At 45.4% G+C, this 20584-nt stretch overlaps 1 protein-coding gene across 22 annotated transcripts in view; it reads right to left on the bottom strand.

Annotated features, from left to right (window-relative positions):
- The window catches only part of NCAM1 (neural cell adhesion molecule 1), a 203785-nt gene that overhangs the window by 14062 nt on the left and 169139 nt on the right, over positions 1-20584 (bottom strand). For 16 of the 22 annotated variants that reach the window (XM_048512448.1, XM_048512454.1, XM_048512445.1 and 13 more), the window contains 2 exons: positions 10323-10447; positions 8668-8848 (listed from right to left, as the gene is read on the bottom strand). In XM_048512448.1, coding sequence (XP_048368405.1) covers positions 8668-8848; positions 10323-10447 — 306 coding nt within the window. Of the gene's footprint in view, positions 1-5050; positions 5276-8667; positions 8849-10322; positions 10448-20584 lie in introns of those variants that run through there. The other 6 variants (XM_048512456.1, XM_048512462.1, XM_048512464.1 and 3 more) reach the window with 1 other exon arrangement.

Raw genomic sequence — 20584 nt, 5'->3', positions numbered from 1 at the left:
GAATTACATTAATAGGAATCCTGTGATTACATGAAATTCTTTTAGAAACCTTCGGAACTCTAGAAAAAACAATTCCAAAATGGAATAAAAACATTTATTAAAAATGTGGAAGAGCAAGCTAGAGATAACTGCTTTTCACACTGCTGAGTCTTTAAGGTGTCTTAAACCTGTCATTAGTATTTCAAGGGTTTTAGAAAAGAACTGCCCCAATTCCCCTTTTAAGGAATGTTTCTACACATCTTTCAATGACCGATTGGGCAATTTTGTGCAGATGTCCAGCCCACCAGGAGTCTCTTCTGCAAAAAACCCAGCTGACCTTCAAAGCCTGGTTGAGCTTTCCCTGCGGAAACTCTAATCAGCTACAGTTGCTCTGCCAGGGTCATGGAGTTTTCATCAGTACCAGTTTTTTGAAGACCAGCTCTCAAGCTACACAACAGAGGCAGGTGAGCCTGGTAGCAGCTTTAACTTTTTGCCCCCGCGCACCTCAATGGTCACTTCTTAAAATACAAAGTGGGCGTTCCAGGGGCGGTGGCCCCTTCTGGGTGCAAAGGAGAGCTTTTTGGCTCACTTACTGTGATGCTCCGGTCCCATCAAACAAACTTGCAATACGGATGAAAGTGTACTGTACGGGGTAAAACCAAAGGGTAAAACACCCTCCATAATGCATGAATTCCTATGCCCGTTTTAAAGAGTGACTGCCACAGCTGATTCCTTTGTAACGGGCCATGATTGTGAGTAGGGAAAAACTGCCACGAAACCTTTGTGTGTGTGTTCCTGTATGGCAGGGAGTTGGACAGGATGGCCCTTGTAGCTCTTCCAGCTCTATGATTCTATGTCTGCAGTGATGGAGACACCACATGCTATACGAACATGTCCATCTGTGATTGTACATCATTTGTAGGGCAGAGCAAGCAGACTGCAATCCACACTGGAACCAAAAGCGTGTACGTGTAGAAACTGAACCAACAAAAAGGAATCTTTCCTATGAAGTTAGAGAAAATCCCGAGATGAGACTGTGGCAGGGGCCATAAAAGCCTATGAACTGTCAGTGAAGATGACAACAAAATGGTTTATTTGGCACCAGAGGTGGAGAGCAATGAGCACTAAGGGATGTGCTTTGCTTTCTTGAGATCACTGGGAAAAACCTGCCCACTGGACACCCAGTTCAGACGTTATACGAAAAAGCCAAATAAAAACAGCTACGCAATAAAAATAACTAGACATCTCCAACGGTTTGGTCTTTCTCTCACGTTCTTTTTTTTTTAATAATGCAAATGCAAACACAGTAAAAGACAGTTAAGCATCATTGCTGTGTTCATAGCCCATGTGCCAGAACAGACAAGGAGAAATGCCAGCCACTCTGTGCATGTGGACCAGAGCAGCTTGCCCACCAGTGACATGGAACACGGAGGCTGCTTTTAGGGGGCTGCTTGTTCACACGTAGAAAAACCTCCATTGAGAAGCACAGGCCAGGGTGAAGGGGTATCACTGAAAGGCATGGGCTTGGCGGCCTGCCAGTAATGCCGTAGTGCATGTGGGAGGGAACTGTACAGGAAGGTTTGCACAGAACATGGTGGATTGAGTTCAGTTTGAATAGCATCCCATAGGGCTGGCTTCTTGAAGGTCTCTTCCCCCTGAGAAACAAAGCTGGAATCGTCACTGCATTAGCTGAATGTGAACTTCCCCTGACAGCAGCTGGAGCATATTTATTTGTTGTAGAAATTGCAAAAAAGACTGCAGAGTGCATTCTTGGTGCAAGAATTCAGCTGCAGACTCCACCTTGACTGACTGGTCACAAATTCTGCACGTCTGTATCCTCAAATGTTGTACCCACTCAAAAAAATTCATACTGTTTATGGGATGCAGACCTCCCTTACTGATTCTCTCTCTCTTAGCTTAACACAGAACATGAATAGTTCTTCTTTTCAGTTGTTTTTTGGTAATGGAGGAAAAAGCTCGGGAGTGATATGTGTGCCTGACTCTCCAGTGGCAACAAGCAAAAATGCTAAGGTTCAAGGTGCTGCAGAGAAATGGCAAGAAAATGGGCAGTTTCCTACAGAACTCTGCAGAGTCACAGGGGTCGCAGCTACCGTGTGCAAAAATTAATTAACTCCCTTGCTCTCAAGCAGAACAGCCTATGTCAAAAGCATCCCCAAAAATGGACAGTGGTAGTAGATGCCATTGCATGGAATCTAGACCAGATCCCAAGATTCCCGATGGTCTGGAACCCCTTGTTTTCTGGTAGGAACATCTCTGTGCTCCCCTATTGCTTTTTGTACATGTCTTTAAATGACCCCACTGACTATTCTACAACATGATAATTCTTTCCGTTCCAGCCTGGAGTGTTCAGGAGATCAGATTCAATTTGCTTCATAGTCCATGAAGAAAAACTGCAGAACAACGGCAGGTTGCATATCCCTGTCTCTGAAATTTAGGCATCCCCTACCTTACCATGAAATTCTCTCAATCCTGTTGACTAAAGATGATGACATTTCCGAGCACTGCTGTCCTGATCAAGCTCTAGTCTGTCTGTCTATCTGTCTGTCCTAATGTGTTCTTAATATTAATCGAAGTGTCATGTTCTTGGTGATTTTCTTTCTGCAAGAGGTTTTTTTTAAAGTTGCATGAAAACACAGGCGGCGGCAGCAGCATCCCAGGCTCTACACGGATGATGCATTTCCCAACAGTTGCTTACCTCGCTCTAGCCCTTGTTTGCTGGAGAGTGATGTGCCCAGTCAGCCTTGGAATGAGTGTATTGATCTGGCAGGTCACAGAGCTCCCAGCCACCATTTAACTTGGAAAGGGGACTGTGGCATCTTTATGGACTTTATACCACAACAGTGTAGAGTCAGAGAATTAGACAAGCACACACTGTATAAATTAGTACTGGCAGGCTGGTCATTGTGAACTAGGATTCCCAGCCCATTGAGAACACGTTGGCAAATGGCAAGGGGGGGGGGGGGCACACGTTTTTTGGGAAATGGCCACCGCACCACCAGAAGTTTAGATGATGATAATCTCACCTAAGGATGCTGGAACTTCAAGATGCGAAGTTATATTATAAGCAACACAAACACAGTGATCTTTCCTCAGGGCAAATTAACACGAGCTTGTGGTCAGACACATCCCTTAGATACATATTGTAGAACATATTGCAAGCATATTGCATACAACTTGTCCACACTTGGGCAGGGAGCTGTTCCTGATGGCAGCAGAGGATAGACTAGCAATAATAGGTTTGTACTATGAACAGAAAGGTACTGGCTGGATATTAGGATTTTTTTTTACAGTAAGAGTTGTTCAACAGTGAATTTGGCTACCTAAGGAGGTGATAAGATCCCCCTCACTGGTAGTCTTCAAGGAGCAGATGAACAAACACTTGTCAGGGATGCTAAACATCAGGAAGAACTTCCTGACAGTAAGGGCTGTTCAACAGTGGGATGCACTACCTCGGAGTGTGGTGGAGTCTGCTTCTTTGGATGTTTTTAAAGAGAGGCTGGATGGCCATCTGTCAGGAGTGCTTTAATTATGTGTTCCTGCATTGCTGGGGGTTGGACTTGATGGCCCTTGGGGTCTCTTCCAACTCTATGATTCTACGCTCTAGGCTGATCCTGTATTGAACAGGGATTGGACTAGATGCCCTGTATGGCCCCTTCACACTCCATGAAGCACCTGCTATTGGTCCAAGGTTGCCATATTATTTGCCACCATAAATTTTCCAGCTGTGAAAGAAACTTCATCTTTCACTTGTATCTAATGATTTATACACTTGCTATTGAAGATGTAGTCATTAGCCCTTGTTGACAAAAAGCCAACTCTTTGAATGAATGAAGACAAAGGGAAGATGCTTGTGTAGCTCTGTAGCCACACTCATGAACTGGCACAGTCAGGGTATAAGCAGACCAAAAGGCAGAGGAGAAAATATGGGCCACCGCATGCTTGGGGGGCCCTGGAGAAAGGGGGATTCTGGAAGTCTGTGGCTAAGCAAGGGATCAGCCACTTCTATTTCAGCAGCAGCAATTGACACAAGAGCTACCAGCCTCCTCCTCTGTGCTGACGGCCGCTTTGGGGTCCGGAACGAGTTTTCCCCCAGGCCAAATTGGCCAGAGATCCTGGAGGTTGTTTTCCTTCCTCTGGGCATAGAACAGAAGTCACCGGGGGAGTGGGAAGGCAGTTGTGAATTTCCTGTGCTGCATAGGGGGTTAGACAAGACGACCCTTGATCTCCATTCCAGCTTGATGATGCTATGAAGGGTTTGGCACTTTTTTCTGTAGCCCCAGTGAAACAAGACCTTGAGAAGGAGTTGGAGATAAACGCTTGCCTTCCCTCAAGTGGAGGTGTTCTGTGCTTCATTAAGGTGGCTTGCTTTGCAGGTCAAAAATAATCAGTTGTCCCACCAAAGGGAGGTATTGTTGATCACAAATATAAATCTCTGTGCAGATTTAGATGAGCAAAAATTTCCCACTGCTCAGTGACTGTCAGCATTATTGTTGGCCATGGATTGGGAATGCAGTAGAATTAGTTTGTCTGGTTTTACTGGTTGTTGGTCACACTGGGAGCTGCAAATACTGATCTCTGAAACAACTGAATTTCCACTGATTTTCAGTGAAATGTTGGTTGTGAAATCCATCCCATCTTGCACCCCACCAGGCAAATTAATTCAAATGGATTCCCAATGCAGGGAAATGCAAAAGTCCACACTTCATGACTGCAAATATCAGTTTAACTATGCAGACTCATAAGTTGGATTTTTTTTGTTATTTTATTGTATTTTAATTAAAAACAGATTTTGCTGCTCTATTTTCAAGGATGCTATGTGTGAAAATGCAAAAGAAGATTGGTATTAAAACAGCATTTTGTCCTATAATTTGAAAATAATATCCAATCCAATTATATTCAGCTTCTAAATCCGGCATGTGTGTGCACGCATAAGCAAGAAGGAGACCACTGTACAGAACTAATAAAAAGCATGGTTTTGAAACCTCCTCCCACTTCCTCATTACAAAATAGCAATGCCCCACCTCCTCCCCCCCGATAAAATAGCAATTGCCTGTGTTCTGCATTTTATTTCCCAGCCCCCCAGAACAGAAGCAATCCTTGCAAATAAGGAATTCTATCTGGCTTTCGGGCCTCAGTGAAAACCAGAGTCTTCAAAAGCAAATTTCTCTTGTTGCTGAAGTGGTTTGTCAAAGTTTCTAACAGAGCAAAAGGAGAGCGGCCGCACAGAGAAGCAACGAGACCAAAGGAGACGAGGCCGCAGGACTTCCCAGGGTCGCTGGAAGCGGCCACAAATGATTCCCAGGTGAGGGGTGCAATTCGTTTGGGTTTTTAAAATTGAAACAACAATGTTGGTGCATGTGGATGTTTCCAGTGGGATCCAAAGTGACATGTGTATGACGACAGAGGAAAGGAACAAGGGAGAAGGGATCGAAGGGCGGGGAGAAAAGAGAGAGAAAGAAAGAAAAAGGAAGAGAGAGAGAGAAATAGATAAAAGAAAAAATAGGTCATAAATGTAGAAAAAACAATAATTTAAAAAGGTTTCTTTAACTTAGTATAAATTAAAATATCCAAAAGGTTAGAGGAACAGAGCAGCGGCAGCAGCGACGACGACAGCGATGGTCATGGAAAGGGTAGATGTGAGAGCAGGCGGAGGCCACAGCAAGAAATCTGAAGGGGAGGGGCAGGGTTAGCAAGCCAAGGACCCTGAAATGAACAGTGTCACACAGGACACCCAGAAGGGGGGACAAGGTGGATGGGAACGAAGTGGGGGCATTTGACAAGGACAGGTTTCGCTCCCCATCGGGAATCTTCTGGCAAAGAGAGCGATCAACCCCCTTCCAGCCCCCAAACCTAGATAAAGTCTTCTGGACTTGTGGACTTTCAACCCTGCCCTGGACACAACCCACTGGGAACTTCTCTCACTGACCAATTCAAGGCATGCAAAAAACCGGATGGCAGAAAGTCAAGAGCTAAGAACCACTTGGAAGGCCCCACCTCATACTCTGCAACCCCAGACGAGAGATTTCCCATGGTGGAGCCTCGGCTGTGTAATATATCCTATCGCTGACCGTGTTTTATAAATGCACAAGCAAAGTACAGACCACCAGGATGGAGACAGATTCTCTAAAAGCCTTGTTGCTCTCTAAAGTACTACGTGATTCCAAAATCTAGTTGTATCCCTTAATTCAGATGCTTCCTCTCTTCCCTCAGATCCCTGAAATTTTCAAACACGAAATCCATGTGAATTTAAGACTTTCCTCCCCAGAAATTCATTTTTGAAAACTGACTTCAAGGGATGCTCTCGGTGTTGAAACCGAAGGCATTTAGGGCACGCATCAGTGTGCTCGACTGTCACAGCTCTCTTAGTTAACTTTTTCCCTGGAGACTTGAAATCTAACAGTAATTGGAAGGTTGGAGCAAAGGGCGGAATGGAACTGGTGGCTCAATTAGGGTGATTTAGATTCAATTTTCTTGCAAATAATATACATGTCCCCACCACCAATTCACTTCATCTCTAGCTAGAATTTTTTGAATGGCTGAGAAGCATTACAGCTTTTGGCATGGAAAAACGGAACACCCTAAAGAGGCTCAGAAATGTTTCAAATAAATGACAAATAAACCAAACATCAGCTGTTTTAATAATATGTCACTGAATGCGCCTGCTAATAAATGCCTGCTTATTCAGATGACTCTTTAGTTGGCAAAGCACACTATAGCTCCTCAATGAGCAAGGGAGAAAGACCAGGAATCCAGGGTCACCACTAAGGGCTACCCCAGAAGGGTCTATGCCAGTGGTTCTCAACCTTCCTAATGTCGTGACCCTTTAATACAGTTCCTCATGTTGTGGTGACCCCCAACCCTAACATTTATCCATTTTACAGATGGAGAACACTGACGCAGAGAGTCTTAGGCGACCCCTGTGAAAGGGTCGTTGGACCCCCAGGTTGAGAACCACTGGTCTATGCGCATCAGTGGCACCAGGCTACATCTATAATGCCTCAACTTACTCCTAAGTTTGGACTGTGAAGTCTATATAGTTCCTAGCTCCTTTGTCTGATGAGTAAAAGTAAACACATTGTGGTAACTAAAATTTTTTACCTAATTTATGCAACATGCACACATCATGGAGTACAGTCTTCCTTAGGCAACTGTGTAAGCTGTCTCTAAATTGGAATCTTATTTTACTTTTGTGCTGAGCATGGACATCTGCGGTTACTATATGGGGATAGCTTCAGAGGACAGCCATGTTGGTCTGCAGAAGAACATCTAGGTTTGAGTCCAGTTATACCTTAAAGACCAACAAGATGGGTTTTTTTGCGAGGGGGGCAGGGGTGGTATGAGATTTCAAGAGTCAAAGGTACCTTCATCAGCTTTGACTCTTGAAAGCTCATACCCCCAAAAAACTTGTTTGTCACTGAGGTGCTACTGGACTTGAATCTAAATTCACAGGGACTCTGAGGTTCACCGTGCCACCTTTCAAAAGCAGAAGTCTGTTGGGCCATGATTTGGGGGCACGGCCCCAACATGGGGATGGATGCTGCAACCCAGTTTAAGTGCTCTGTCTTTCCTCTGCAACAAACCATGCTATCATGGCCGCACTGAGACAATCCTTTCAAAGATACCGAGAGTACTAAACAGATGAACAGTTTCCATGATAAAGTGTTGTGTCTGTTGCTAACTTAACAGGATGAACTTGTTTAGTGTGGGAACTGAAAAGGAACACTACGCTGTTGACAAGCTACTAACTTCTCACACAGACATCTGGTGGATCACTAGTTGGATATCTCGTGTTATAACGACATATCTGAGTACTGTTAAACATTTGTGTTGACAGAGAGATGGTTTGCAACTCCCCTCCGCTTAGTCTGATGTGGCGAAATCAAGGTAACCCAGCCACATGAAATGCAGTCCTGGACCGTCAATGGTGCTTCTCCTGGTGAGATCAAGCCTAGGAAATACAAGCTTTGATGCTGCATGTCTTCTAGCTGCAGCCTGGGAAACAGCTAACATAAAAGACGACCAACAGGAGTCAGTGGGAGCCAGGGACAAATTTGCAATTCTGAAACATCTCATCCATTTAAGTTTCATGCCACAGAGGTTCTCCCATGAAACACAAAAGCCACGAAACCTCGATACAGACGAAGTTGGAAGTCCCTACAATAAATGTATTTATCTACATTTGTAATCTCCATAACCATTTTGTTGTTGTTGTTCAAGTGCTTTTAGGTAAGAATAAAAAAATTTAAATCATAAAAGTCACGAAACCTTCCTAACCACAATCAGTCAAATCTTTCTACTTCTTTATAGTACTGGCAGTCGGTTGGTTGCAATGGATGTCTCCTTTTGCCACAACAGACTGGATTCAATCGTTTCACCTGAATGGCATGTGTTACAAAGATTAACTCTTTAGAGTATTTTGCAGGGGGGATGGGAGCATTAGATGGACAATACATACCACAGGTGTTGAGCAACCAGTTTGGTATGTACAAGGCCAGGGAATTAGGCTTTGCATGGGTAACCGGTTATGAGGATGGCTGTAAGCAAGCAAATTGCCGAGGAATTTGGTGAGTGTTTGTTTGTTTTTAAACTCAAGCACATTAAGGGATGTGGTGCCATTGCATTAACTTTAAGCAGAAACTGATGGTAAGAAGCTGGACGCTGCCATACCTGGGATGATGGTTGGTTGAGCTGAGGTCCTGAAGGCATAATGGGCAGGCTTGGACTTCCCTTGCAGGTTCTCCGCAATCACAAAGACTTCATATTCTGAGTTCCAGTCGAGAGACTTGAGCATGACGTGGTCGCTGCCAGAAGGGAGACGTATCTCTGGCTTCCAGTCTGAGGAGTGCTTCTACAGAAAGAAGAAGTGACAGAAACAGAGAAGGCAACAGAAGATAGCTTAACAGTGAACCATGATGGTAGGCAAGGTGATGAGCACTTGAAGTACAAGGGCAAAGAAGTCCTGGTTCCTCTTCTCAGCATCCACGGTTGGCTTTTGCAGCCACAAGTGGTGGGAATCATGTAAATGAGACTCACTGAAGGGGTCCCAAGTCACTTTGTGATAGACAAGGGTGTTTTTTTAAAAAGCCGTTCTCATTCTCAATGCCTCATTAGAAGCAGTCATGAGAAGTATCCTGTCATCCACGTAATATGGCCACAGGCAAGGACCTGTTCAGAACTGGCCATGCTCTCATCCATTCTCAGCAAGGTCTGCTCACAGAGCCACTGGGGTGTCCAACAAGCTCATGGACAGGGGCAGGTTAGAGCTCAGTTACTCTTGGAAACCCTACTCAAGTTTCTCCCTCTAGGTCCATGGTGGCAAACCTATGGCACTCCAGATGTTCATGGACTGCAATTCCCACTCAAGTTTCTCCCTTTAGGTCTATGGTGGCAAACCTATGGGACTCCAGATGTTCATGGACTACAATTCCCATCAGCCCCTGACAGCATGCCCCTGCCAATTGGCCATGCTGGCAGGGGCTGATGGGAATTGTAGTCCATAAACATCTGGAGTGCCATAGGTTTGTCACCACTGCTCTAGGTGCTTAAAAGCGACAATGCTAAAGAGCTTTAGATAAGAGAGAGTCAACAGCGCCATCTGAAGAGCAGATACAGGGAAAGCTTGGGTAGCCCAGCAATCATATGTCTGTGTTTGTGCGTGTGCGCGCGTGTGTATGTACCAGGAAGCAACAATCAAAAGTGCATCCCAGTGACCTTTGAAATGTTGCTGAAGAAGCCAGGGGCCGCAGCATGCACTCCAAGAGACATGCCGAGAATGGGAATGCAGACATTTCTCCGCACAAAAGCAAAATGGAACAACAGACTCTTGTTAGAATGAAGCAGATCCCAACTGTCTGGAAGGTGCAGAAGGTCAGGACAAGCAAACACAGTAAGATACATATTTTGTAAGAATTATTCTTAGAAATAATAGCAATCACATTCTTAGATATAATAGTAATCACATATTAATGTTTCTAGTATGCCGTTTATTAGAATTTACTTATTTTTAAAAATTGTAAATCCTGTTGATTAACTTATGATTTTATAGAATATTATTTGCATAATTTTGCTGGCTCTCTTAGTGTCCAGAATTATCTTTTAAGACAAGATCCATCTTCTTTTTCACTGTTCTGACTGCATTTTTCTGCCTCCCCGACCCCTGGTATTACTGAATTTAAAACACACACACACACACACACACACACACACACACACACACACACACACACACACACACACACACACACACACACACACACACACACACACACACACACACACACACACACAACAAGCAAACATCAGCCAAGTCCAGCTGAACTTACAACTCTATATTTGATGAGATAATGCCGGATGGGAGATCCTCCGTCATCTTGCTTGATAAGGTTCACTTTGATTGAGTTTCCGTCCTCTCCCACCTGTCCTTCCAGTTTGGGTGCACTTGGTTCCCCTGCAAGAACAATGCAGTTTGCATTTAGTGCTTGGGCCACTTCTGCACGGGCAAATCATCAAGCAGCACAATGGATGAAGCAATAAATTTTCAAAAATCACAATGATCAAACCTGGACAGCTCTAGAATTCTGGAATAAATCTCACGTGTCCCTCTATGCAAGACCTTCTGACTCCAAACACAGAAAATGAGCAACGCTAACATGTCCAAATGTAAAGCTTACTGTGTTCAAGTTTTAACTGCTAAAACAGTTTGGGAATACTTCAATGAGATCCAACACAGATTCCAATTGCGGGATCTAGATGAAATTTTCTGCTAATGGAAAGCAGAACTTTCCCGCTTCTCCAAATTCAGTGCAGACCACTGATCTCCCTGAATGCAGCTCCTGGGTACAGTGTGAGGGGCAAAGTGACAGAAAGTGAGCACTGGCACAAATTATACCTCCCCATCCATTAGAGCACAGGTGTCAAACTCGCGGCCCTCCAGATGTCATGGACTACAGTTCTCATCATCCCCTGCCAGCATGATGCTGGCAGGGGATGATGGGAACTGTAGTCCGTAACATCTGGAGGGCCACGAGTTTGACACCTGTGCATTAGAGGAACAGTTAGTCTGGATTCAGCCCATGGGACTACATCCTGGATTCTTTTGATCTGCGACTATCCCAAGCTGTTACAGAATCTAATCTTTAAAACATGGTAGCCATCAGAGATCTTTATTTGGTCATTCAGTTGGGTTAAGTTGATTTCTGTAAGCATATTTGGAAGAATTATTTTCAGTACTCCCCGCTTCCCCTGGCCAGATGCTCAGTTTGGCCACTGCAAACTTTTAATCCTGTATGTTAGCTGCCCTGAGCCCAGTTCTGGCTGGGGGAGGGTTGGTTCCCGGGAAATGCTTTCCCAGATAATCTAGCCCCAAAAGCAAAACAAGAAAGCCTTTTCTCATCTGAACTCCAGTTTTGCTTGTCAGTTTCTACCATCACATCCAAGACTCATTGTCCCTTGGTGACCCTCCCCACACCCTTCACCTTGAAAATGGAGCTACCCAGCAAGGCAAACCAAGACTGCAATCTCTGAGCGCGTCTCAAGTTACTCCTGTTTCTAACCGTTTATACTGCTTGCCCTCAAGATAATGTTTCTTCTTGTAGCGCCACAAAATGCATTATCTGCACAGCCACAAATAAAGAACTCCTGAGCTGTTTCCACACATGTTTTGCTGCACCCCGGCTTTCAAAAACTTGGCCTCCTCCCCCTGCTTTGTTTCTCCACATGGTCTGATAAGACCTTTTCAGAGGTATCTCACTTAAAGTGCTTTTTAATGGGAAAGTGCCCGTCTTCGCAAGTCCTGACCACAGTGCCCCCATTCTCCTTACACCAGTTCCCATACCCACCCTTCCACCTGCCTCAAGGGATTTTTCTGGCTTTTTAATATTAGCAATGGACAAAACGCTGTTGTACAATATCTACCGAAACAACATAGTAGTTGTATTGTCGAAGGCTTTCACAGCTGGAATCACTGGGGTGCTGTGTGGTTTCTGGGTTGTAAGGCCGTGTTCTCCTCTGAAGATGCCAGCCACAGATGCAGGCGAAACGTCAGGAGAGAATGCAGCTAGAACACGGCCACACAGCCCGGAAACCACACAGCACCCCAACATAGTAGTTCCTGGTTTTCACTTTCTAAAATCTCGAGCTCTTTTCATTAGACTAGATTGCAGGCCCAGAGGGAAGTAAAGCCATTAAAAGCTCCAGGTTGAGAATCTGAAACTGAGGGGTGAAAGTAGAGGTATGCACCATTTCTTCCAATAGTTTTTGGATTTGGGTTTAACCAACCTGAGAATTTTTGGAAAATCCAAAAAAAAAAAAAGTCAAATCCCCATACTAATATGTTTGGCTCTTTTTGGGGGGAGGGGGAGGATTTTAACATTTTATTTTATATCCCATTTTATTTTACAGCCCTCCCCAGCCAGAACTGGGCTCAGGGCAGCTAGCATACAGGATTAAAATACACATATAATTAAAAACCCGGTTCTCCAGATTAGAATCCACCTGCTTTTAACGACTACGCCATGCTGGTTTAACCACTGCACCACAGGATTGGAATGGATCCAGGGCTGATGTGTTGTCAAAAAATGCCTACAGCTGCATCGCCCTAACCCTAACCCAGTCCTCCCCCAGCTCATTGAGAAAACCGCGAGAGGATCTAGGGTCCTGCAGAGCATTTCGGGATCCAATTGGATCCATAAATCTCCACTAGTGGCCGTAAATAATTATGTCGCCTAAGCAGGTCAGGGCTGTGGTATCAACTTGGGCCTCCAGGACAAAGGGCACCTCTTCAGAGGAAAGTAAGTCCACATTTCATCCCCATGCCAAAGCTCAAATCCAGTGTGTGGCCCGCTTCAGGTGTGGGGTGCATGTTAACCAGGTAGAGTCCTAGTGCCGCCATGGAAGACACCAGGTCCGCTGCTTGAGTAGATGAGGCTGTGTTGGGGTGGACGCTGAAAACTTCCAAAACAAAAAGCCTGGGAAACCTAGAGGTCATAACTTCTACAAATTTCTACAATGCCTTTGGTAGTGTGCTTGGCAATTGGTACAAGAGCAGAATTCCCAAACTCTCCACAGCACCCTATAACAGGCCCACACTATCGATGCCAGAGATCGTTGGGACAAGGGCTGACCTGAAGGAGGAAGCACTGTCACCACACACACCCTGGCCCCTTGTCCGGGACTAGAGGAGTGAGAATCCTGGTGGGATACGTTCTGTCAAGGCAACAGTTTCGCCCTCCCTTGTCCAGGTCTTGGTCATGCACAGCAGGTCAGTATTTTGCCACACAAAATAGTTTTGTAGTGTCACGGTATTATTAGTAGTGTTGCACAATATCAGTCCTGGAGAGAGGTAATTCCTCTTAGATCCTCTACTGTTGTGTCTTGGGATGGGATGAAGGTCAAAAGTCATTAAAGCCTGACTGGATCTCAGTCTTGTTCCCTCATAAGGCCTTCTCCCACTGTAATGGTTCTGTCACCCAATAATCACTGGGATCCCTGGCTCCATATAGACGCCTTCAAGATGGAACAACCTCTTATAATATGCCTAATTACTAACCATGATCCAATCCCTGAGTAACTAAATCGAACACTTTCAGTCTACTAACCAATTCATATAACACCCCACAGTAAAATCGCCAGATCCTTTGCTGGATCCCTGAATATTCTGCCAATAATATGGCATAATATGGCATTCACATTCAGTACTTCTGCAGGATGATAGTAAACTAATGGGCTCAGTTGAAGGTCAGAGCTCTACAGCACCCAATTTCAGTGGCCTAATTAGAATTTCATTACAGGGAATAGGGAACATCCCAAAATTTTGGGGTCTATTAAACCCTGTGGGAAATCATTGCAGGGCTCTGTGAGGGGATGGTGGATTTTGAAATGGAGCCACCAAATTTTATCTACAGGTGACTCACCTTACAAGAACCCCCATGTTTGGTGAAGTTTGAGGCAGATGGTCCAATTTTATGGGCCCCCAAAGGTGTTGCCCCCACCATCCTTACTGAAAACAATGGAAAAAAATTAGGGCCCATAAAATTGGACCTTCTGACCCAATCTTCACCAAACCTGGGGGATTGGGGGTTGGTCCCCTGTAGCTACTGTGCAAATTTGGAAGCTGTGTCTCCCTGACCCCCACAAAGATGATGGAACTGAAAAATCCAGAACAAATCTGAATAATTTGGCTTTTTCGGCTTTGCCTTTTCAGCTCCATTAAAACGGTGCCTCTTTTTTTGGTGGAAAAAAGCTGAAACAACTTTTTTGGCTTTTTTCGGCATATCTAAATGCACACCCCTAGCTGTAAAGTTTGAAAAACCCAATGTAAAACCTTTTTGTCTCATTTGAAAAGGTTAACTTTTCCCTTGCAGCATTATTAGGCAAAAGCACGAAGGCTGTACATTTCCCTTTCTAGGTTCTCAAAGGAAAGAACTATACGTTTTCTCTCTTTTCTTTAATAAAAGAAAGGGAGGTGGTAGATTGTTGCAATAAATCATCATGTTATAATGTTATGGCAATCTAGCAATTCCTGATTTTTTTAAAAAAAATAGCTCAAAGGTAGAAGGGGAGATGATGGTGGCTGTGGAGGGCTGAGGCAAAGGCCATGTAGAAGAAGCCGCTGTGTGGATATTCTGCTGCCACTGTGAATGCCGCTGCATTTGCTGAAGTGAAAAGAATTATGCAGAGAATCATATCCATACGGGAGCACCTCTGGTTACATTGGCTAAGTACATCTGGAACAATGAACCATCCACTGTAGCTCTTCTATAAGTGCCCATCACTGCCCATTACCCCATATTCCAGTAGTCAAGCAATGCCAGATAGAAAGAGGTGGTCATATCTAACCTACAGAACACAACATAAGAGGCCAGAAAGACAGCCCTTTAACAGACATAAACCATTCAGATTATCTGTTTCATTTTTCTACTTTTTGTTATCTCTATTAATAGAGTATAGGCAAAGTGAACTATTAGATGTACTTAAGTCTTTGGAATATATTGATAAAATAGAATGAAGACATTATTATAAGGTATAGAATTTAGACATATTTCCTAACTTTGTAGGACATGTAATATTATCTAAATAGAATTTCTGTTGCGAAAGATTTTAATTTTCTTTAACATTCAATATTTTTAAAAGACTCTGAGGTCAATTCCGCACTTGCGTTATCGACCTAAGTTTGAGCTGCGTTCGACCTAAGTGCTCCGCACAACCACTGGGATCGGCATTGGTTTTATTCCAACTTAGCCCGATGTAATAGCGGTCAAATTTCCGACTCCAGTTGGGAGCTTTACTACTTTTTCAGGGAACCACGCTTTCGAGAACTCAGCTTCGATTCCAGTATTAAAGTCGCGAGGGAATCTCTGGTGCCAGGAGTCCCCATTCAGCCAATCACAGCTGAGAGTGTTTTGAGGGCATCGCATTACAGCTGGCCAATCAAAAAAAGCGCCACCTTCGATCCCTCTCCATTCCTGTGGCAGTTTTTTTATAACATCAATAATTGAGGGATAGGCCGGAACATGGCTGTAGAGACAGTAGCCAATCAGAGCAGAGCCGGGCCCGAAAGAGGCACAGGATGATTCCGCCCTCCCAGCTGGGATCAAGCTGGTTGCAGTGGGGAACAACAATGGCTTCGACCTAGGTCAGTACCCTTCTCAGGGAACTGGGTCGAACCTATTTTACTCATGTGCGGAATCGCCCTGAGAGAACAGTTCACCAGTCCCCTGAATGGGCAGGGGAGAAGAATGCAGCCCCTGTTTAGGAAAATATCCATTCTATAACATCAAACAATTTTTGCTTCTGGAGGAGGAAGAGATGGAGTCACCCTCCTAGAAGGTTTTCAAGATAAACCACTAGCTTAAAGGTTGCTCAAGTGTCCTTGGAGAGGGAGGTTGGATTCCTGATCTGACCTCCCCGCCCCCTCCACATCATGTTGTCCCCTGGGACTTGTATCCACCCTTCTCCCCACCTGGCAGGAAAACATAATGGAGCTGGATTGGAGATTTACTGTATGGGCTATTCAGAGTTCTCGATATCGTAAATCGCCATCTGTGAATGTTTTTAACACTGTAATGTTTTTATTGTCTAAATTATTTATCTGTCAAATCAGGAACTGTTTTATGATTATGATTTGAAACTATGCATGTTAGCCACCCTGAACCCGGCTTTGGCTGGGGAGGGCCGGGTATTAAATCTAACAAAATAAAAAAAAATAAATTTTACAAAATGAGCTCAACTGACTCAGCATGTCCCTAGCCTTTCCCAATTCAGATTTATACTCAAGGGTAATCGTGCTGGTCTGTAGCAGAACACCTAGATTTATGTCCAGTCGTACCTTAGAGCCCAGCAACATTTTCAGGATATGAGCTTTTGAGAGCCAAGCCTCCCTTCGTCAGATTTATGTTTTGTCACATCAATCCATCGTCCTTTTAGCATGTAAGTGGATGACCCAGTTGTTTCAAAGAACAAGCAGTTTGCCCTGACTCTTCTTCCAATTTTAAGGACGCAAAGATGCCACGGATCATGCAGGCGTTGCTTCACACCCTGGGGAAACGCAGGGCTGGCATCTGACCTTCCAGTTGATGCCAATAGGATGCAGAAGCCATGAATGAGGCCAAAGACACCTTACGATCAGTGGGGGCTGACAGTGCTTTTCCTTCCCTCTCACCTGTTGTGGAGTTCTGCCATTGCAGTGACCGAGAAGAGGAGGAGTTTGGATTTATCCCCCCCCCCTTTTCTCTCCTGTAAGGAGACTCAAAGGGGCTTACAATCTCCTTTCCCCCCTCACAACAAACACCCTGTGAGGTGGGTGGGGCTGAGACAGTTCTGAACAACTGTGACTAGCCCAAGGTCACCCAGCTGGTGTGTGTTGGAGTGCACAGATAAGCCTCCATGGCTTATAGTTCAGCAGATAAGCCTCCACAGCTCAAGTGGAAGAGTGGGGAATCAAGCTCAGTGCTCCAGATTAGAGTGCACCTGCTCTTAACCACTACACCATGCTGGCTCTGCACTCCTAACAGCAAACACCAGGCCCAACTGAATGCCAAGTCCGTCATCCAGGCCTGGCAACTTCCAGCTGGCCTGGCACCTCATCCCAGTCTCATTTCTCCGGCGACCAATTCCTGCCACATGTCACTCTGATAGTGCCGTGGGAGAGGTGAAATCGATAACTGACAATGACTCCCCCGCACGACCATCATTGTGATAGGAATGGATTTATGCCTTCCCTCTGTTTGACAGGCTTTTGATGGCAAACTGTTCTGTTGATGACTTTAATCCCTGTCAGTCGTTGAGTGAGCAATGCCAGAAAGGGGAGGGGAAAGTGTGTGAGAGTGGGCTGTTTGCTTTTGCGAATACTGGTTAGTGAGCACAAATCATCTGCCCCGCACAATCTTGGCTGGAGACACCACTGACGGATTGCAAATCTCCACTGATAGATGGTGTGTGCGATCTCCCGTTTAGGAAGGGATTAAGAGGCTGGGACTTTTCAGTTTAGAAAAGAGAAGACGAAGGTTACAGAGATTTCTAAAACGAAGCACGGGGTACACAGAGGTGGCAAAGAGAACTTTCCATCCCTCTCCCAAAATACTCAAACTGGAGAAGACCTAATGAAGCTGGCGGACAGGAGATTCAGGGTGGACAAAAGGAAATATTGTTTTGCACAGCGAGTGACTGAAATGTGGAATTGGCTGCTAGGAGATACAGTGCTGGCCTTGGCCACTGACAGCGGTTGAAGGGGATTAGCAGATTCAAGGAAGAAAGGTCTACCACTGGCTACAAGCCATGGTGACTAAAGGGAACCTCCACAGTCAGAGGCAGTAAACCTTGGAATTCCCATGCCAGGAAGCAACATTGCCCTGTTGCTGGACCTCCACAGGAACTTACTGGCCACTGTGTGAGGCAAGATGCTGGCCTACATGGACCACTTCAGAACTTTTCTTCTATTCCTATTGTAAATTTCGTTGTGCGTGCACAATGACAATAAAATGCTTATGCTATGTTGATGGTATCCACAAATTAGTATGAGGGCATAAAGTCAAGCTTGTCACCTGCTGATTTCCATAGGTCAAGCGTGGTCATGGATTTCACCCAAAGGCTTTTAGACAGAATAGGCCTGATATGAATCAAAATCACTACTGCTGATTCCAAAATGAACCAGCGGAAACCAGTGGCACAAGACAAACAGATGGCTAGTACTGAAGATAATCTGCAAAGGGCTGGAGAAATTCGGGGTGGGTGGGGGAATAGGTGTGTCACTGGCTATCAGTCATGCTACCTGAAGGAACCTCAATGCACAGAGACTTTTGGGCTCTAGAAGCCAAGACTGAAATAAGAACAAAGACGCTGGAACAGAATCCAGAGCACAACTGTCCCTGCTTGGCAGCATCTTCGTAGGATTGGCACTCTTTGATATCAGGCACACCCTTGAATGGGATCAATATGTCCCCTCTTCTAGCACACCATTTTTCTTCTTGCGCCCAAGTTGTAAAAGTTTCCAATGAAGATGTTGAAAGTCCCCAAGAGTAACATCAGAAAACGGCAGGAGCTGAAATTCTCCTCTATTGCAATGCAGAAATATCCCAATCCACAGGTGGGGAAAGATGAATTGCTTTTAGTCCCAGATACGTTTGTCAGGGACAGGAAAAAACAGCACACTTCAGAAAGGAAGGTGAACGGCACTTGAGGAAACTGCAGGGCACACGCCCCCCCCCCCCCCTTCCCCAGGGAATTGTGCCATTCCATCAGAGAACACTTCTGGGCAGGCTTGAAGCCTTGACAAAGAAAAGTAGCAAGGAAGTGTTTTCTGTCTCGGCAGAGTAGAAATGAGCCACCAAATTGATTCTTGTCAGTCCGCGCTGGGAAACGCTTCTTCTGAGGATGCATAAACTTGAAAAGCCATCAGTGCAAGATTTTTTGAAGGGATTAGAGAAATTCATGAGAGGCCTATCAACGGTTACCCAAAGACACACTCATCAGGGGCAGAGCGCTCTCCCAATGATCAGTTGTGTGGGGCCAAAGATGGATTTGGCTGGCATCTGATACAGCTCATTGAAGCTGCCTTCTAACAAGTCAGAACACCAGTCCATCCAGTCTAGCACAACTGCCTCTGACTGGGAGAGACTTCCTTAGCTTTCAGGCCAAGAAAGACCTCCACACACAGTCAGTGGTGTACTGCTAATGGGGACATAGGGAAACAGTGTGCGCTGCGGCTGACCCCCGAGCCCCGCCCCCCACCTCTCTGCAGGGCAGCTCCTGCCGTCTCTGTGCCATGGGGTGGCAGCAGCCAGCTTGCAGGGAGGCGGGGGGTGGGAGGATCTCTGCGGCAGGCAGTCAGGAGCCAGCCTGCCACCAAGGTGGCCCCGCCGCCCCGCCCTCCCTACTGGCTCCTGTAAGTGGGGCGGGGGGGAACGCGAGGAGGTGGTCATGCCCCTGGATGCAGTTTAGCCCCGGTACAGCACTACACATATTAGCCATTTGAGACCTCTAAACAGGAAAGGCTGAGAACTGATCCCGGGCCCTTCTGCACACACAGCCGGGGCTCTCCCACTAAGCCACGCCTTCCTCCATTCTCAGGAAGGAATTTTCAGACTCTTGGACAGGTTTTCACCTGACAGGAAAGTCACTTTCTAGCCCATTTCACAGCCGCACTGGGGCTGCTGCATGAGAGCAAACACAGAATTCGAAGCTCTAGTTGTAATTTTTTATTACATGATCCGTCGTTCAAATAATGGCACGGTTTTGGGTTCTCACTGCGGCATGAACAAAAAAAGAACCAAGCAACCAAACCGAAGAATGGAGCAGAACCCCAAATAAATCCTAGACTGAGGAAAACAGCTAAACCCATCAGAGCCAGAAAGGATAATTTCCTCTGACGTCAGAGCATTTCGGACCCCAACCTAACAAATCTGACTTAACCGCTATGCATGCTATTTGCGTGTTAAAAATAGCAACCCTGTTTCAAGAGGGGTGGTTAAGCAGAGGCAACAGCTGGGAGGTTCTGCGTGATGAAAGCCCCGGTGCTTTTAGCAAAGTGTGCCATCAATATAATATGTCCCTCGTTCTGTTAGGGTGTATTATTAGGAATAATGGAAAATAAATTATAGCTGTCAAAATAAATGAACAAAGAGAAATTATGATGTGCTGCATTTCCCCGGGTTGCTTTATTATTCACAGCCCTCTGCAATTTGCACTGGGCCACCTGGGACTTTGTGGGTCGGCTAGTTCAGAGCCTACATGGCCAGGTCTGGGTGCTGGCAGAAAGTGGTTTGGGAGCGTGATCCACTGGGAAGATTTATGGAGCAGGATGCCCATTTGGGTCAATGGGGCTTGTTTAAGAAAACCTCCAGTAAGACAGGAGCTTTAGCACAGGAGATGCCTGTTTCAGGGCAAAAGAAGAAGATGACTTCGGATTAATACCCCACCTTCCTCTCCTGTAAGGAGACTCAAGATGGCCTACAAGCTCCCTTCTTTTCCTCTCCCCACAATAGACACCTTGTGAGGTAGGTGGAGTTGAGAGAGGTCAAAGAGAACTATGATTAGCCCAAGGTCACCCAGCAGGAATGTAGGAATGTAGAAACAACATCTGGTTCCACAG

This window comes from Sphaerodactylus townsendi, linkage group LG12 (genome assembly GCF_021028975.2).
Source record: "Sphaerodactylus townsendi isolate TG3544 linkage group LG12, MPM_Stown_v2.3, whole genome shotgun sequence".
Lineage (NCBI taxonomy): Eukaryota > Metazoa > Chordata > Lepidosauria > Squamata > Sphaerodactylidae > Sphaerodactylus > Sphaerodactylus townsendi.
This window is presented reverse-complemented; position numbering and strand designations above follow the sequence as displayed.